Source organism: Eschrichtius robustus, chromosome 13 (genome assembly GCF_028021215.1).
Source record: "Eschrichtius robustus isolate mEscRob2 chromosome 13, mEscRob2.pri, whole genome shotgun sequence".
In the NCBI taxonomy this organism is placed as follows: domain Eukaryota; kingdom Metazoa; phylum Chordata; class Mammalia; order Artiodactyla; family Eschrichtiidae; genus Eschrichtius; species Eschrichtius robustus.
In genome coordinates this window covers 7,212,003-7,231,361 of record NC_090836.1, presented here as the reverse complement: position 1 = coordinate 7,231,361, position 19,359 = coordinate 7,212,003, and the positions used below count along the sequence as shown (strand labels likewise).

General features: G+C 40.3%; 1 protein-coding gene across 1 annotated transcript in view; it reads right to left on the bottom strand.

Moving 5' to 3' along the window:
• Positions 1-1,456: 1,456 nt before the first annotated feature.
• Positions 1,457-19,359, bottom strand: part of LOC137775219 (antigen WC1.1-like) — a 49,285-nt gene continuing 31,382 nt past the window's right edge. Inside the window, exons 8-15 of the mRNA XM_068560885.1 lie at positions 11,806-11,847; positions 11,400-11,714; positions 11,118-11,150; positions 10,388-10,525; positions 9,877-9,969; positions 9,510-9,593; positions 8,837-8,983; positions 1,457-1,690 (exon numbers count right to left, since the gene is read on the bottom strand). Coding sequence (XP_068416986.1) covers positions 1,638-1,690; positions 8,837-8,983; positions 9,510-9,593; positions 9,877-9,969; positions 10,388-10,525; positions 11,118-11,150; positions 11,400-11,714; positions 11,806-11,847 — 905 coding nt within the window. The 3' untranslated portion in view covers positions 1,457-1,637. The remainder of the gene's footprint in view (positions 1,691-8,836; positions 8,984-9,509; positions 9,594-9,876; positions 9,970-10,387; positions 10,526-11,117; positions 11,151-11,399; positions 11,715-11,805; positions 11,848-19,359) is intronic.

The following is a 19,359-nucleotide window of genomic DNA, read 5'->3' as shown; positions in this document are numbered from 1 at the left end:
CAAAGTGAATCAGCTATATGTATACATATATTCCCATATCTCCTCCCTCTTGCGTCTCCCTCCCACCCTCCCTATCCCACCCCTCTAGGGTCACAAAGCACTGAGCTGATCTCCCTGTGCTATGCAGCTGCTTCCCACTATCTATTTTACATTTGGTGTTAGTCAAAGGACTTGAGAACTTGAACATGTTATATGTAGACAGTATATTTGTCCTCAGCAGATGTGTGAACTCTAATGACTTTCCCAGGAAGTTCAGAAGATTAGCAAGTCTAATCTTACTCTGTATAATACGTAATCCTACTGATCCTAAGACAGCAGGTGAGAAAGTAAGGACCTCATTCTCTTCCCTTTCCACTGATAGGTACACATTAGGTTGGAATTTGGGGATGAAAGTAGACACTTTTTTCTTGTAAGGGCTTATCATTTGACTTTTCTGTACTCCTAGCTTGAATCTAAGGGGTTACTTTATTTCTTCAAAACAAGTAATTCAGAGAAAGTAGAATAGAGAGTAATTTTACAGAGAGAGTACAGCTGCTTATAATAGAACTATCTTCCAAAATGTCATGCACGAGTATCTTCTAGGATATGAGTTGAAAGGACTATCCACATTCACCACAGTTATAACATGCTGAGAGAACAAGAATGGTCCAACTCCTAATGAATCATCACTAACCCTGGCCCTAATCCAGCTCCCAGCTCTTCTCTTATCCACCAAGAGACTCGTAGTTTCTGATCTTTTCTACAGCCAGAGGAAGTGAGAATAGGGAACGGAAACTTGTTTTCCCAACTAAAATCTAACCATACTCTGGGGTAACTTGAATTGATCTACTTTAAAGGGTCACTGAACTCAAGGACATAAGAAATAATCTTCATTTAAATTAACCAGGTTGCACACATTATATGCTATACCTAGTAACTCAATCATGAAAAGACAAAATTGCATTTGAAAAAAAGTTGAAGCCTAAGAATCTCTGCAACCAAAGCTACAAAGTTGACATAAAAACATTCTGCTTCCAAGCGACTTCTGTACTTTCCTATTTCAATTATGCCTCTGAGAAGTTTTTAGATTTATTTATTTACTAAGAAAGTTTTGCCACACCTACAGCTACCTCCGCGAAATCAAATTCCCGGGTCTATAGGGGGAGGAGGCGCCAAAATTACGTGAGGAGAGATGATGTAATTAGGATAGAACATTTCTGGAATATTCAAGTGCTGTTACTATGAGGTCATCTTGGGAGGAGATGAACCTCAACTCTGGATTCAGCATCTCCCTCAGTTTGACCACAGGTCTCTCACCTAGGGTTTCACTCAGGAGAAGAAAATATATATCTGGATGAAAGTGACTAGGGGATGAATACTATAAAAGTAGTTTGGGTTAAAGTGTCTAGATGTTCACAAAAATTTCTGAACAACAAAGAACTTATATGAAAGGACCAAAGTATTTATTATTGGACAATTTACATAAAAATGGAACACAAGTCAGCATTATCCTATATGGACACAAGCAGTGATATTTTCTGAACCTCAAGTTTGGACCGGAATGTAACAGGAGTTTCAATAGACGTGTATTTGTTCTTCAGATGGAATTCCACTGCTTCCAAATGCAGCATCCTCATTTCCAAGCTCATATTCTTCGGTCAGGAGTTTCTCCTTTCCCAGATCTTCTTTCCTGGAGGAACGTGAAAAAAACCTGCAATAGCAAATTTAGGCCCTGGTTATGATTATGACTCAGACTAAACAGAGCCCTCTAGAGGCATCAGAATCAGGGGCAAAGCGAAAACACAGCACTCCTGGCGAATCAGACTGAGATCATTTCTGCACAATATAAAACACATCAGGGGGCTTCCCTGGTGGCGCAGTGGTTGAGAATCTGCCTGCCAATTCAGGGGACACGGGTTCGAGCCCTGGTCTGGGAAGATCCCACATGTCGTGGAGCAACTGGGCCCGTGAGCTACAATTACTGGGGCTGCGCGTCTGGAGCCTGTGCTCCGCAACAAGAGAGGCCGCGATAGTGAGAGGCCCGCGCACCGCGATGAAGAGTGGCCCCCGCTTGCCGCAACTGGAGAAAGCCCTTGCACGGAAACGAAGACCCAACACAGCCACAAATAAACAAATAAATAAATTTTTAAAAAACCACACACATCAGGAAAAGCATATTAGATACAAACTTTTTTTTTAACATCTTTATTGGAGTATAATTGCTTTACAATGGTGTGTTAGTTTCTGCTTTATAACAAAGCGAATCAGTTTTACATATACATATGTTCCCATATCTCTTCCCTCTTGCATCTCCCTCCCTCCCACCCTCCCTATCCCACCCCTCTAGGTGGTCACAAAGCACCGAGCTGATCTCCCTGTGCTATGCGGCTGCTTCCCACTAGCTATCTATTTTACGTTTGGTAGTGTATATATGTCCATGCCACTCTCTCACTTTGTCACGGCTTACCCTTCCCCCTCCCCATATCCTCAAGTCCATTCTCTAGTAGGTCTGTGTCTTTATTCCCATCTTGCCACTAGGTTCTTCATGACTTTTTTTTTTTCCTTAGATTCCATATATATGTGTTAGCATACTGTATTTGTTTTTCTCTTTCTGACTTACTTCACTCTGTATGACAGCCTCTAACTCCATCCACCTCACTACAAATAGCTCAATTTCATTTCTTTTTATGGCTGAGTAATATTCCATTGTATATATGTGCCACACCTTCTTTATCCATTCATCTGTTGATGGACACTTCAGTTGCTTCCATGTCCTGGCTATTGTAAATAGAGCTGCAATGAACATTTTGGTACATGACTCTTTTTGAATTATGGTTTTCTCAGGGTATATGCCCAGTAGTGGGATTGCTGGGTCATATGGTAGTTCTATTTTTAGTTTTTTAAGGAACCCCCATACTGTTCTCCATAGTGGCTGTATCAATTTACATTCCCAAAAACAGTGCAAGAGTGTTCCCTTTTCTCCACACCCTCTCCAGCATTTATTGTTTCTAGGTTTTTTGATGATGGACATTCTGACTGGTGTGAGATGACATGTCATTGTAGTTTTGATCTGCATTTCTTTAATGGTTAATGATGTTGAGCATTCTTTCATGTGTCTTTTGGCAATCTGTATATCTTCTTTGGAGAAATGTCTATTTAGGTCTTCTGCCCATTTTTGGATTGGGTTGTTTGTTTTTTTGTTATTGAGCTGCATGAGCTGCTTGTAAATTTTGGAGATTAATCTTTTGTCAGTTGCTTCATATGCAAATATTTTCTCCCATTCTGAGGGTTGTCTTTTGGTCTTGTTTGTGGTTTGCAAAAGCTTTTAAGTTTCATTAGGTCCCATTTGTTTATTTTTGCTTTTATTTCCATTTCCCTAGGAGCTGGGTCAAAAAGGATCTTGCTGTGATTTATGTCATAGAGTGTTCTGCCTATGTTTTCCTCTAAGAGTTTGATGGTGTCTGGCCTTACATTTAGGTGTTTAATCCATTTTGAGTTTATTTTTGTGTATGGTGTTAGGGAGTGTTCTAATTTCATTCTTTCACATGTAGCTGTCCAGTTTTCCCAGCACCACTTATTGAAGAGGCTGTCTTATCTCCATTCTATATTCTTGCCTCCTTTATCAAAGATAAGGTGACCATATGTCCATGGGTTTATTGCTGGGCTTTCTATCCTGTTTCATTGATGTATATTTCTGTTTTTGTGCTAGTACCATACTGTCTTGATTACTGTAGCTTTGTAGTATAGTCTGAAGTCTGGGATCCTGATTCCTCTAGCTCCATTTTTCTTTCCCAAGATTGCTTTGGCTATTCTGGGTCTTTTGTGTTTCCATGCAAACTGTGAAATTTTTGTTCTACTTCTGTGGAAAATGCCATTGATATTTGACAGGAATTGCATTGAATCTGTAGATGACTTTCAGTAGTATAGTCATTTTCACAATGTTGATTCTTCCAATCCAAGAACATGGTATATCTCTCCATCTATTTCTAACATCTTTACTTTCTTTCATCAGTGTCTTATAGTTTTCTGCATACAGGACTTCTGGCTCCTTAGGTAGGTTTATTCCTAGGTATTTTATTCTTTTTGTTGCAGTGGTAAATGAGAGTGTTTACTGAATTTGTCTCTCAGATTTCATCATCAGTGTATAGGAATGCAAGAGACTTCTGTGCATTAATTTTGCATCCTGCTACATTACCAAATTCACTGATTAGCTCTAGTAGTTTTCTGGTAGCATCTTTAGGATTCTCTATGTATAGTATCATGTCATCTGCAAATAGTGACAGCTTCACTTATTCTTTTCCGATTTGGATTCCTTTTATTTCTTTTTCTTCTCTGATTGCTGTGGCTAAAATTTCCAACACAATGTTGAAAAATAGTGGTGAGAGTGGGCAACCTTGTCTTGTTCCTGATATTAGTGGAAATGGTTTCAGTTTTTCCCCATTGAGAATGATGTTGGCTGTGGGTTTGTCATATATGGCCTTTATTATGTTGAGGTAAGTTCCCTTTATGTCTACTTTCTGGAGAGTTTTTATCATAAATGGGTGTTGAATTTTGTTGAAAGTTTGTTCTGCATCTATTGAGATGATCATATGGTTTTTATCCTTCAATTTGTTAATGTGGTGTATCACATTGATTGATTTGTGTATATTGAAGATTCCTTGCATTCCTGGGATAAACCCCATTTGATCATGGTGTATGATCCTTTTAATGTACTGCTGGATTCTGTTTGCTAGTATTTTGTTGAGGATTTCTGCATCTATGTTCATCAGTGATATTGGTCTGGTGTTTTCTTTTTTTGTAACATCTTTGTCTGATTTTGGTATCAGGGTGATAGTGGCCTCGTAGAATGAGTTTGGGAATGTTCCTCCCTCTGCTATATTTTGGAAGAGTTTGAGAAGGATAGGTGTTAGCTCTTCTCTAAATGTTTGATAGAATTCGCCTGTGAAGCCTCTGGTCCTGGGCTTTTGTTTGTTGGAAGATTTTAAATCACAGTTTCAATTTCAGTGCTTGTGATTGGTCTGTTTATATTTTCTATTTCTTCCTGGTTCCGTCTTGGAAGGTTGTGGTTTTCTAAGAATTTGTCCATTTCTTCCAGGTTGTCCATTTTATTGGCATAGAGTTGCTTGTAGTAATCTCTCATGATCCTTTGTATTTCTGCAGTGTCAGTCGTTACTTCTCCTTTTTCATTTCTAATTCTATTGATTTGAGTCTTCTCCCTTTTTTTCTTGATGAGTCTGGCAAATGATGTATCAATTTTGTTTATCTTCTCAAAGAACCAGTTTTTAGTTTTATTGATCTTTGCTATTGTTTCCCTCATTTCTTTTACATTTATTTCTGATCTGATCTTTATGATTTCTTTCCTTCTGGTAACTTTGGGATTTTTTGTTGTGCTTTCTCTAATTGCTTTAGGTGTAAAGTTAGGTTGTTTATTTGAGATTTTCCTTGTTTCTTGAGGTAGGATTGTACTGCTGTAAACTTCCCTCAAGGACTGCTTTTGCTGCATCCCATAGGTTTTGGGCTGTCGTGTTCATCGTCATTTGTTTCTAGGTACTTTTTGATTTTCTCTTTAATTTCTTCAGTGATCTCTTGGTTCTTTAGTAGCATATTATTTAGCCTCTTGTGTGTTTGCATGTTTTACAGTTTTTTTCTTGTAATTGATATCTAGTCTCATAGTGTTGTGGTAGGAAAAGATACTTGATAGGGTTTCAATTTTCTTAAATTTACCAAGGCTTGATTTGTGACCCAAGATATGATCTATCCTGGAGAATGTTCCATGAGCACCTGAGAAGTGTATTCTGTTGTTTTTGGATGGATTGTCCTATAAATATCTATTAAGTCCATTTTGTTTAATGTTTCATTTAAAGCTTGTGTTTCCTTATTTATTTTCATTTTGGGTGATTTGTCCATTGGTGAAAGTGGGGTGTTAAAGTCCCCTACTATGGTTGTGTTACTGTCATTTTCCCCTTTATGGCTGTTAGCATTTGCCTTATGTATTGAGATGCTCCAATGTTGGGTGCGTAGATATTTACAATTGTTATATCTTCTTCTTGGATTGATCCCTTGATCATCATGTAGTGTCCTTCTTTGTCTCTTGTAATAGTCTTTATTTTAAAGTCTATTTTGCCTGATATGAGAATTGCTACTCCAGCTTTCTTTTGATTTCCATTTGCATGGAATATCTTTTCCCATCCCCTCACTTTCAGTCTGTATGTGTCCCTAGGTCTGAAGTGTGTCTCTTGTAGACAGCATATACATGGGTCTTTTTGTATCCATTCAGCCAGTCTATGTCTTTTGGTTGGAGCATTTAATCCATTTACATTTAAGGTAATTATCGATATGTATGTTCCTATTACCATTTTCTTAATTGTTTTGGGTTTGTTATTGTAGGTCTTTTCCTTCTCTTGTGTTTCCTGACTAGAGAAGTTCCTTTAGCTGGTTTGGTGGTGCTGAATTCTCTTAGCTTTTGCTTGTCTATAAAGGTTTTAATTTCTCCGTCGAATCTGAATGAGGTCCTTGCTGGGTAGAATAATCTTGGTTGTAGGTTTTTCCCTTTCATGACTTTAAATATGTCCTGCTACTCCCTTCTGGCTTGCAGAGTTTCTGCTGAAAGATAAGCTGTTAACCTTCTGAAGATTCCCTTGTATGTTTTTTGTTGCTTTTCCCTTGCTGCTTTTAATATTTTTTCTTAGTATTTAATTTTTGATAGTTTGAGGATTATGTGTCTTGGCATGTTTCTCCTTGGATTTATCCTGTATGGGACTCTCTGCACTTTCTGGACTTGATTGACTATCTCCTTTCCCATATTAGGGAAATTTTCAACTATAATGTCTTCAAATATTTTCTCAGTACCTTTTTTTTTTTCTCTTCTTCTTCTGGGACCCCTATAATTCAAATGTTGGTGTGTTTAATGTTCTCCCAGAGGTCTCTGAGACTGTCCTCAATTCTTTTCATTCTTTTTTCTTTATTCTGCTCTGCAGTAGTTATTTCCACTCTTTCATTTTCCAGGTCACTTATCAGTCCTTCTGCCTCAGTTATTCTGCTACTGATTCTTTCTAGAGAATTTTTAATTTCATTTATTGTGTTGTTCATCATTGTTTGTTTGCTCTTTAGTTCTTCTAGGTCCTTGTTAATCATTTCTTGTATTTTCTCCATTCTATTTCCAAAATTTTGGATCATCTTTACTATCCTTACTCTGAATTCTTTTTCAGGTAGACTGCCTAGTACCTCTTCTTTTGTTTGGCCTGGTGGGTTTTGTTTTTATTATTATTCAAAGAGAAAGTCACAAAAATTATAATCATCCTCATCAGTTCACTCAGTCCCATGTAATTAATTTTTTTTTTTTTCATCTTGATCTTTTGGCGGTCTGGTGGGTTTTTACCTTGCTCCTTCATCTGCTGCATACTTCTCTGTCTTCTCATTTTGTTTAACTTACTGTGTTTGGGGTCTCCGTTTTGCTGGCTGCAGGTTCGTAGTTCCCGTTGTTTTTGGTGTCTACCCCCGGTGGGTAAGGTTGCTTCAGTGGCTTGTGTAGGCTTCCTGGTGGAGTGTACTGGTGTCTGTGTTCTGGTGGATGAGGCTCAAACTTGTCTTTCTGGTGGGCAGGACCTCGTCCAGTGGTGTGTTTTGGGGTGTCTGTGACCTTATTTTGATTTTAGGCAGCCTCTCTGCTAATGGGTGGGGTTGTGTTCCTGTCTTGTTTGTTAGTTGTTTGGCATGGGGTGTCCAGCACTGGAGCTTGCTGATCATTGGGTGGAGCTGGGTCTTAGCATTGAGATGGAGATCTCTGGGAGAGTGCTCGCCGATTGATATTATGTGGGGCTGGAAGGTCTCTGGTGGAGCTATGTCCTGAACTCGGCTATCCCACCTCAGAGGCTCAGGCCTGACACCCAGCCGGAGCACAAAGACCCTGTCAGCTACATGGCATAGACAACTGTGGTAAAAGTCTGACTGGTGTCTTGGATTTTTCTTTGCTGGGTGATTTATCCGAGCCAGGTTCCCTTTGTCAGAAACACAGCAAGCTAAAACGCTGAGACATCCGAGGTTTGCAGCGAAGACAGGGCTTATTCACAAGGCAGCCAAAGAGAAGACAGGAGAATAAATCTCAAATCTGGCTCCCGGAAGACAAGGGGCTGGGGTATTTATGGGATGAAGAATAACACAGCAGAGCTGTCTGAGGCATAGGAATTGTGGGGCGCATGGGGATCTTGGGGAAAGGTGATTTGGGGAAAAGGTGTGGTAGGTGTGGTAATCACCCGTTCTGCGCAGGTGTAACTAAGCTACAGGCCTCTAGTTTCAAAAAACCACAGTGCATCTTAAATTATCAAAATGCTTCACAAATTCCAGTACTGCAATATCTTTTTTGAAATCTCTAACTACCTTTCATGTATGAGACAGCATGAAGATGTAGTCAAAACAGTTGTTCCATTTTTGGATTCAGTAAATATGCTCAATTAATCAATAAGCCTTTTTTTCTTTTTTGGCTGCACTGCACCACTTGCAGGATCTTAGTTCACCTGCAGGGATTGAACCCAGGCCCCAGCAGTGAAAGAGCAGAGTCCTAACCACTGGACAGCCAGGAAATTCCCTAATCTGTAAGTCTTAATGCAAGCACATCACTCATAAAGTGAAAAATTTAGGTCGCACAATTTGGAGACATACATCCCAAGAACATAGAGTGATTCCTCCCTCCCAAGTAGTCTGACAGCATTAAAGATGACATATGTTAGTGGTGATCCTATCAAACACATGAACTCATCCAAATTTTGAATCTCCAGAAAGGATGGGCGTTGAGGAGCTCAAATTCACCCTTTCCAGGACAGAGACCAAAGATTACAGGAGATCAGCTAACCCCACTCACCTGTCTGAGAGGCCGTCACCCCATTCTCCTTCTCTGGGGGCACTTCCCCCTCACTCCTCGGAGAGGCAGGAGGAGCCCCAGGCACTGGTACCTCTTCAACGTCATCATAACCCTCACCAGCGTCATCAGTCCTCTGCTCTGGGGCTTCTAAGGGCAGAAAAGGGGGTCAGATAAAACCACAGTAAAAGGGTTGGCCTGGGAAATACCTAAGATCCCTTCTGACCCAAAGTTTCTGAGCTGCAAAATAGAGGCACCAGTCACTCCTTGTTTCAACAGATTTTTCCTAAGGCCATATTTCACTTTGATGTGCCCATAAACCAAAACAATGACGTTCAAAATCTCAATATTTCTTGTTTAAAACTACATATCTCAAAGCAACTTTACACCAAGGAGCGTTACTAAAATAGTCCAACAAATTATGCTTTCCAGATATTAATTTTTAAAACAATGTGTGCCTGTTGTGACTGAATGAGTGTGATTCTGGACACAGAGAGCCCAGCCCCAATCTGAGACATGGCAGAACAGCCAGGGAAGGGGGAGGATGGGCCCCATCTGGACCCAAGGGATCCCTCTAATCCCAGTCAAAGGAAGACTGTTCCCTTTGCATCTCGTCTCTATAAGGGAAATTCTCCCTCCCCCCAACACCCAGCCGAGGCAGGTCCACCTCTACTACCTGGAGTGGACTTATAGTCACTATTGCCCTCACCATCCACAGAGTCATATGGTAGTTTGGTCAAAGAGTCATCTGACAGGAACCCTAATGTGGAGAAAAACATCACACAACAAACAGAACGACCCTCCCCACACCCATGGGACCTGTGTGAGGCTGAGAAGAAATGCAGGGACAGGCTTGGCTTCTGCAGTTTAGAGGGAGGCTGGGACCTCACAGGGGCTCTGTAGCGGCCAGCCTGCCGCCTTTGGAGGGGCTGCCTCTGTGAGCCTGGGGCAGATGTGGGGTCTGTGGTTGCTGAGAAGATGGCTCACAGCCAGTGGGGGGCTGACAGCCAGAGGTCCCAGGAGGACAAGGCAGAGGTACCCACCTGGCCTGCCCAGAAGATCCTCCTTCGGTGTCACAAGGTAATCAAGCTCCTCGTACATGGCCTCAGCAAGAGCATCTTCAAAACCGGATACGGCTGAGAAAACCACCAGCAGGTCAGAGATTGCCACCCTAGACACCATGAACCCCCAAGCTAACCCTTCATTTCCCCTATGCTCACAGGTGGAAAAACCCTCAGGGCTGCCGGGACCTCCGCAGAGTCTCCCACGCCATGTACCATGTCTGTACCGTCTGCCTTTGTCCGACCCTGAATCCACAGCTCAGCCCCAACTCTTTCTGGTCTCACAGAAGAGGCCATGACTTATGAGTGTTCACACCTCAGTCCTAAGAACCTCTGTGTATTCAGCCCTTAGAGTTTAACGTGAAGCAGATGGAGTTCTGCAGACTAAAGGGGGAAAGAACAAAGACCTGGCCCAAGTTTCCCCTCCTCACACCTGGCCCCACTTCCTGCCTCCACACGCTTTCCATGGTACCCAGTACCCCCTGCAGCCCACCTCTGCGCTCTGCTCTCCATCTGAGCAGCTGAGTCACCAGGATGACGAGGACCAGGAAGAGAAGGGCCCCCAAGATGAGGCAGAGGATCCCAGGCAGGGAGAAGATGCCAGGGATAGGATATGAGCCTGGTCTGGTCCCTAAGGGTAACAAGGCAAGAGGGTTTGGAGAAGGTCATGGGCACAGAGAAACTTCCTATGCCAACCTTTCCAGGGAGCACTGGACAGTAAAGTCCCAGCCTGAGACACAACTGGATTGACAATGATTGGGCTCCCCTAGGTCTTGCCCTGGGGTAATTCAATACCACTCCAGCCAGTGTGGCCCAAGGGAGAGCTGGGGATTATTAGGGAGCGTCCCTGCTGAGGACCCAGCCTCTGAGTACCCAGCTTACAATTGCATCCCTTCCCCTTGGGCTTCATGAGACCAGAGCATCACACAAGTCCTGGGACTGGCACCTAGCTGATGAGGAGCAACACGCAAGGGCAGGTAGGAAAACGCTAGATTCTGCAACACAAGAACCAGCCTCCCTTGGGCCTCGGGCATGAGAAACTTCTGGCACCCTGAACCAAGGCACGGGATGTTTCCCGAGGAAAATGCTCTGGTTCCTCCCCACCAGCCAGTGGCTTCTCAGGATCTTTCCTCTCCTGAGTTGGCTAATTCTGCCAGAGAGTCCACAGAACAGGTCCCAAGACTCTGAATATTCTCCCCTACCCAGGGATTGTAGCACAGTACCTGCTGTAGTGGGGGGTAATGTTGTTCTTCCACCTAAAGAGAAAAACAGGAGTTTGGAGCACAGGAATTGGCCAGAATGCATGGGAGCCCATTTCTCCCTCCTGAGCCCTGAAATCACCCCTCAGTCACCACAGCATCAGTGCTGAATCTTCCCAGCTCCCCCTTCCTAGATCATAGCTACAGTACCTGGATGCTTTCCGAATACAAAAATTCCCCAGCCCAGCCCACTGCTCCAGCACTGCCCCAGCTCAACCAGCGTGGAACCCAAGCCCCTCCACTGACCCGAGCACCTCACTCCAGCATCCTCCTCGTGCTTGCAGTCGTTCTGCCCCCAGGGCTCCGCAGCACAGTCCCACAAGGAGGACTCCCGGCCCCCGCACCGCACCTCGTCCAGCCAGATGCTCCCATTTCCGGGGCCAAATGCTGCGTCCCTCACGGCTTCCAGGGCATGGCCACAGCCCAGCTGCTGACACACCACCTCGGCCTCTGCCAGGCTCCAGGAGTCATCACACACTGTGCCCCAGGAGCCACTGTGCCAGACCTCCACCCGCCCTGAGCACACGGTGTCTCCTCCCCTGAGCTGGAGCTTCTCTTTGTCTGAAAAGACAGCAGCCCCTCCTGTTACTGCCCCTGGTGGGAAGGAAGGAGCCCCTGGGAGCCACAGGGGAGGAGGGAGGGGCTGACGTACCTGTGCAGGGGGCAGCAGTTGGACAGCTCTTAGGTCTCCTTCCTGCAGAAACAAACAATGGGAAGTGCTGAATCAGGGACAGCTGGGGGTGGTCTTGTCCCCACGCAAAATTATCTAAGGTCCTTGGCTCAGTCCAAATGACAAGTGAAAACACATGCTTCATAATCTAATGGGATGAGGCATTCACTGGATCTTATCACCAGCTGAAATAACTTTACGTTTTTGCCTGTTTATCACTCTCCACATCCCACAACAAATACATACACAGACATCTACAAATACACACAAACACACACACAAACACACTCCTGAATGAAAGCTCCACTAGAGGAAAGACCCTGCATATATTACTCATCTTTTGGCTATTAAGACAGTACCTTGCACATTGTATGCATTCATTCAACAAGGATGTATGGAGAACTTTCTCTGAATACTATGATAAGGGCTTGATATTTAATGAGTGAATGAATAGATGAATAAAACCCAGTGAAATACAATTTTTTTGAATTCTTGCTAATTAGTAAAACAATAAAGCATATACAAATTAATATTAATGATTTACGGTAGTAGAGAAGAGATATTTTAAAAATAATAAGTCCAGAATCACAGAAGTAATTTGTATTCAATATTACATTTATACTTTTTAAAAGGAAATTATATAACAGATTCTAAACTTTTCTTATCCATTTTTCAGTATGACATATGGACAAGCAAAGAGATTACTATAAGAAGAGGACATTTTTTTAAAGGAATAGAACAAGTAGAATTTAGAGAAAGATAGATAAGTAGAAAAACAGCTGGGTAGTAAGTGTCCAGGAGGCACAAATAAATATACTGAGAAAAACTATATTAAGAGGACGCAGAGATAAAAAACACAGAACCAAAAAAAAAAAAAAGCACATAAAAGTATTGAAGACAAAGAAAATAGACATACACGCCAAGACACATCTTAATCAAACTATCAAAAATTAAATACAAAGAAAAAATATTAAAAGCAGCAAAGGAAAAGCAACACATAACATACAAGGGAATTCCCAGAAGGTTAACAGCTGATCTTTCAGCAGAAACTCAGCAAGCCAGAAGGGAGTGGCAGGACATATTTAAAGTGATAAAAGGGAAAAACATACAACCAAGATTACTCTACCCAGCAAGGATCTCATTCAGATTCGACAGAGAAATTAAAAGCTTCACAGACAAGCAAAAGCTAAGAGAATTCAGCACCACCAAACCAGCTTTACAACAAATGCTAAAGAAACTTCTCTAGGCAGCAAGTACAAGAGAAGGAAAAGGCCTACAATAACAAACCCACAACAATTAAGAAAATGGTAATAGGAACATAAATATTGATAACTACCTTAAATGTAAATGGATTAAATGCTCCAACCAAAGGACGTAGTCGGGCTGAATGGATACAAAGAAAAGACCCATATATATGCTGTGTACAAGACACCCACTTCAGACATAGGGACACATACAGACTGAAAGTGAGGGGATGGAAAAAGATAGTCCATTCAAATGGAAATCAGAAGAAAGTTGGAGTAGCAATTCTTGTATCAGACAAAATAGACTTTAAAATAAAGACTATTACAAGAGACAAAGAAGGACATTACATAACGATCAAGGGATCAAATCAAGAAGAAGATCTAACAATTTTAAATATATATGCACCCAACATAGGAGCACAATACATAAGGCAAATGCTAACAGCTATAAAAGGGGAAATTGACAGTAACACAATCATAGTAGGGGGCTTTAACACCCCACTTTCACCAATGGACAGATCACCCAAAATGAAAATAAATAAGGAAACACAAGCTTTAAGTGATACATTAAACAAGATGGACTTAATTGATATTTATAGGACATTCCATCCAAAAACAACAGAATACACTTTCTTCTCAAGTGCTCATGGAACATTCTCCAGGATAGATCATATCTTGGGTCACAAATCAAGCTTTGGTAAATTTAAGAAAATTGAAGTCGTATCAAGTATCTTTTCCGACCACAATGCTATAAGACTAGATATCAATTACAGGAAAAAATCTGTAAAAACTACAATCACATGGAGGCTAAAAAATACATTACTAAATAACCAAGAGATCACTGTAGAAATCAAAGAGGAAAGCAAAAAATACCTGGAAACAAATGACAATGAACACATGATGACCCAAAACCTATGGGATGCAGCAAAAGCAGTTCTAAGAGGGAAGTTTATAGCAATACAATCCTACCTCACGAAACAAGAAACATCTCAAATAAACAATCTAACCTTACCCCTAAAGCAATTAGAGAAAGAAGAACAAAAAAACCCAAAGTTACCAGAAGGAAAGAAATCATAAAGATCAGATCAGAAATAAATGTAAAAGAAACGACACAATACAATGATCAATAAAACTAAAAGCTGGTTCTTTGAGAAGATAAACAAAATTGATAAACCATTAGCCAGGCTCATCAAGAAAAAAAGGGAGAAGACTCAAATCAATAGAATTAGAAATGAAAAAGGAGAAGTAACAACTGACACTGCAGAAATACAAAGGATCATGAGAGATTACTACAAGCAACTCTATGCCAATAAAATGGACAACCTGGAAGAAGTGGGCAAATTCTTAGAAAAGCACAACCTTCCGAGACTGAACCACGAAGAAATAGAAAATATAAACAGACCAATCACAAGCACTGAAATTGAGACTGTGATTAAATATCTTCCAAAGAAAAATAGCCCAGGACCAGAAGGCTTCACAGGTGAATTCTATCAAATACTTACAGAAGAGCTAACACCTATCCTTCTCAAACTCTTCCAAAATATAGCAGATGGAGAAACACTCCCAAACTCATTCTATGAGGCCACCATCACCCTGATACCAAAACCAGACAAAGATGTCACAAAGAAAGAAAACTACAGGCCAATATCACTGATGAACATAGATGCAAAAATCCTCAACAAAACACTAGCAAACAGAATCCAACAGTAAATTAAAAGGATCATACACCATGATCAAATGGGGTTTATCCCAGGAATGCAAGGATTCTTCAATATATACAAATCAATCAATGTGATACACCATATTAACAAATTGAAGGATAAAAACCATATGATCATCTCAATAGATACAGAAAAAGCTTTTGACAAAATTCATCACCCATTTATGAAAACCCTCCAGAAAGTAGGCACAGAGGGAACTTACCACAACATAATAAAGGCCATATATGACAAACCCACAGCCAACATCATTCTCAATGGTGAGAAACTGAAACCATTTCCTCTAAGATCAGGAACAAGACAAGGTTGTCCACTCTCACCACTATTATCAACATAGTTTTGGAAGTTTTAGCCACAGCAATCAGAGAAAAAAAGAAATAAAAGGAATCCAAATTGGAAAAGAAGAAGTAAAACTGTCACTGCAGATGACATGATACTATACATAGAGAATCCTAAAGATGCTGCCAGAAAACTACTAGAGCTAATCAATGAATTTGGTAAAGTAGCAGGATACAAAATAATGCACAGAAATCTTGCATTCTTATACACTAATGATGAAAAGTCTGAAAGAGAAATTAAGGAAACACTCCCATGACCATTGCAACAAAAAGAATAAAATACCTAGGAATAAACCTACCTAGGGAGATGAAAGAAGTGTATGCAGAAAACAATAAGACACTGATGAAAGAAATTAAATATGATACAAACAGATGGAGAGACATACTATGTTCTTGGATTGGAAGAATCAATATTGTGAAAATGACTATACTACCCAAAGCAATCTACAGATTCAATATAATCCCTATCAAACTACCAATGGCATTTTTCACAGACCTAGAACAAAAAATTTCACAATTTTTATGGAAACACAAAAGATCCTGAATAGCCAAAGCAATCTTGAGAAAGAAAAACAGATCTGGAGGAATCAGGTTCCCTGACTTCAGACTGTACTACAAAGCTACAGTAATCAAGACAATATGGTACTGGCACAAAAAACAGAAATATAAATCAATAGAACAGGATAGAAAGCCCAGAGGTAAACCCACACACATATGGTCAGCTTATCTTTGATAAAGGAGGCAAGAATATACAATGGAGAAAAGACAGGGTCTTCAATAAGTGGTGCCAGGAAAACTGGACAGCTACATGTAAAAGAATGAAATTTTAAAACTCCCTAGCACCATACACAAAAAAAACCTCAAAATGGATTAAAGACCTAAATATAAGGCCAGAGACTATGAAACTCTTAGAGGAAAACATAGGCAGAACACTCTATGACATAAATCACAGCAAGTTCCTTTTTGACCCACCTCCTAGAGAAATGGAAATAAAAGCAAAAATAAACAAATGGGACCTAATGAAACTTAAAAGCTTTTGCACAGCAAAGGAAACCACAAACAAGACCAAAAGACAGCCCTCAGAATGGGAGAAAATATTTGCAAGTGAAGCAACTGACAAAGGATTAATCTCTAAAATTTATAAGCACTCATGCAGCTCAATATCAAAAAAACAGACAACCCAGTCCAAAAATGGGCAGAAGACCTAAACAGACATTTCTCCAAAGAAGATATACAGATTGCCAACAAACACATAAAAGAATGCTCCACATCATTAATCATTAGAGAAATGCAGATCAAAACTACAATGAGATATCATCTCACACTGGTCAGAATGGCCATCATAAAAAAATCTAGAAACAATAAATGCTGGAGAGGGTGTGGAGAAAAGGGAACACTCTTGCACTGTTGGTGGGAATGTAAATTGATACAGCCACTATGGAGAACAGTATGGAGGTTCCTTAAAAAACTAAAAATAGAATTACCATATGACCCAGCAATCCCGTTACTGGGCATATACCCTGAGAAAACCATAATTCAAAAAGAGTCATGTACCACAGTGTTCATTGCAGCTCTATTTACAATAGCCAGGACATGGAAGCAACCTAAGTGTCCATTGACAGATGAATGGATAAAGAAGATGTGGCACATATATACAATGGAATATTACTCAGCCAAAAAAAAGAAGTGAAATTGAGTTATTTATAGTGAGGTAGATGGATCTAGAGACTGTCATACAGAGTAAAATAAGTCAGAAAGAGAAAAACAAATACCGTATGCTAACACATATATATGGAATCTAAAAAAAAGAAAAAAAAAAAGAAATGGTTCTGAAGAACCTAGGTACAGGACAGAAATAAAGACACAGACGTAGAGAATGGACTTGAGGACACGGGGAGGGGGAAGGGTACGCTGGGACGAAGTGAGAGAGTGGCATGGACATATATGCACTACCAAAATAGATAGCTAGTGGAAAGCAGCCGCATAGCACAGGGAGATCAGCTCGGTGCTTTGTGACCACCTAGAGGGGTGAGATAGGGAGGTTGGGAGGGAGACACAAGAGGGAGGAGATATGGGGATATATGTATATGTATAGCTGATTTGCTTTATTATAAAGCAGAAACTAACACACCATTGTAAAGCAATTATACTCCAATAAAGATGTTTAAAAAAAGAAAACATAAATTCAAAACAATGCAAGAAAACAGACATATACACAGTATTTGTCATAAAATATCAGAATTGGTATATCCTTTCTGTATTATACTATCAAACCTCCTACCCTAAGTAGTAAGACATCACTAAAAATGATGTAAGGAACTCTTTTGTATGGTTGCTCATGTTCAGGATTGAAGAACTCACTACTTCTCAATCCATTGTGTTTGATCATAGAAAGTTATCATCAAAATAAGGTCTTATTGTTTAATATCCCTTCAACCTTCCACAGGAACCAGAAAAAGATGTGGAGAGAGGCAAGGAAGGGAGTGAGCTTCTGCCTTTGCAATATCTATTGTCACACTCCCCCTCGGCTGTGGATTTCAGGCAACTCCTAGCACATCATCCGGGGTATACCAGAATGGTGTGTGCATGCGCGCGCGTGTGTGTGTGTATGAAATAGTGGGGGGGAAACAAAGGGGAATGAAAAGAAAAAAGGGTGAATGAAGGGAAGATCCTGTGAAACTGCAAAAGAAGGAAGTAAGGAAAGGATGGAGGGAAGGAAGGAAGTTGAAAGGAACCAGGAGTAAAGCGACTGTCATCCTTATTTCAGACTTCAAATGTTTTACGATGAGACTTGTGAGCTCTTACAGTTTATTGGTCTTGGAGTTTCTCTATGATTTGGCTTTAGTTTAATAGTCAAGTTATTGAAAAATCCCGGCATTTTCTATCTAGATATGAAGACAATTGGAAATAATTAGTCCTAGAAAGTAATTTGACAATATCTATTAAAATTTGTGTGTGATTATCTATGTACATACAAATGTATATGTGTGTGATATATATATATATATATATATATATATATATATATATATACATACCCTTTTATCTAATAATATCAACATTGGGAGTAATCCTAAGTAATAAACTCAGCAATATATAGAGATACATGTACAAAATGCTTACCACAAAATTGTTTGTCGAGGGGAAAAAAATTTAAAACAATTGACCTACCAGTAAACAGGCAAATGGTAATATGAACTGGAGTACCAACCTCTCATTAATGAAATATTATGCCATTGTTTTACAAAAGAGTTAGAGCTACCTGAAGGAATATCCATGATATATTATTAAGTGATAAAAAGCAAATTTAATGATAATGTGTATGATAGAATCCCAATCTTGTAAAAATAAATAACAATATACACCATCAACATAAACTCTTTTATGGGTATATGTGTTTGGATATAAATATGATAATGGAGGAATGTGAAAAATAGCATATATCAGTCCATTAATCTTGTTTACATCAGGAGGATATGAGTGGACAAAAGGCCATGGGATGTGATTCATTTATCTTTTTACATTTTATATGTCTTCTCTGTTTACAGTAAGTAAGTAATGTCTTTGTAATGTAGATGAAAGAGAAAGGAACTGGTCTTTCTCTAGGCATAAAACAAACCAGTGGAAAGGACACAATTTCCCTAGTGCCAAGCATGCTACAAGTCCAGCAGTAGCAAATGTGGCTGATTCAGGGAAGAGACACAGAGACAGGCAAAAGGAGACATAAGGGAAGGAGGGCTGGCCATCCTTTGTGCCTCCAGTGTTCTTTGACCTGGTAGTATTGTTCTTTCCCTGGGGTATCATCACAGGGGTGAGATTCCCCTGCACTGCTTGTACTGAGGGTGAACCCAAACCTGCCTCCCTGAAATCTCCATCCATCATCAGTGTCCTGCCCCCTGGAGCAGCTCTGGTGAATCTCCTCCCTCTTCCACGGGAAAGTCCTTCAAAGTCTGAGGTCAACAATTAGGCTGCATCTACTCTGGCATTTCTGCTAATTAGCCTGATTATAGATTCCCTGTGACATGGTTTCCAGTTGTTTTTGCACTTGGAACACATGCACCTAATCTCCGTGGTATTTTTCACATAAACTGCTGTCAGCCCAGATTTCTTTACTTTTTCCTTTGAAACAATATTGGAACATGTGGATTAAATCATCTTGATCCAAAATTCATTTTGTAGACTCAGTTTAAACTCATCACTTAGATCTGAAAGTACAAAATCTCACTAACAACGACC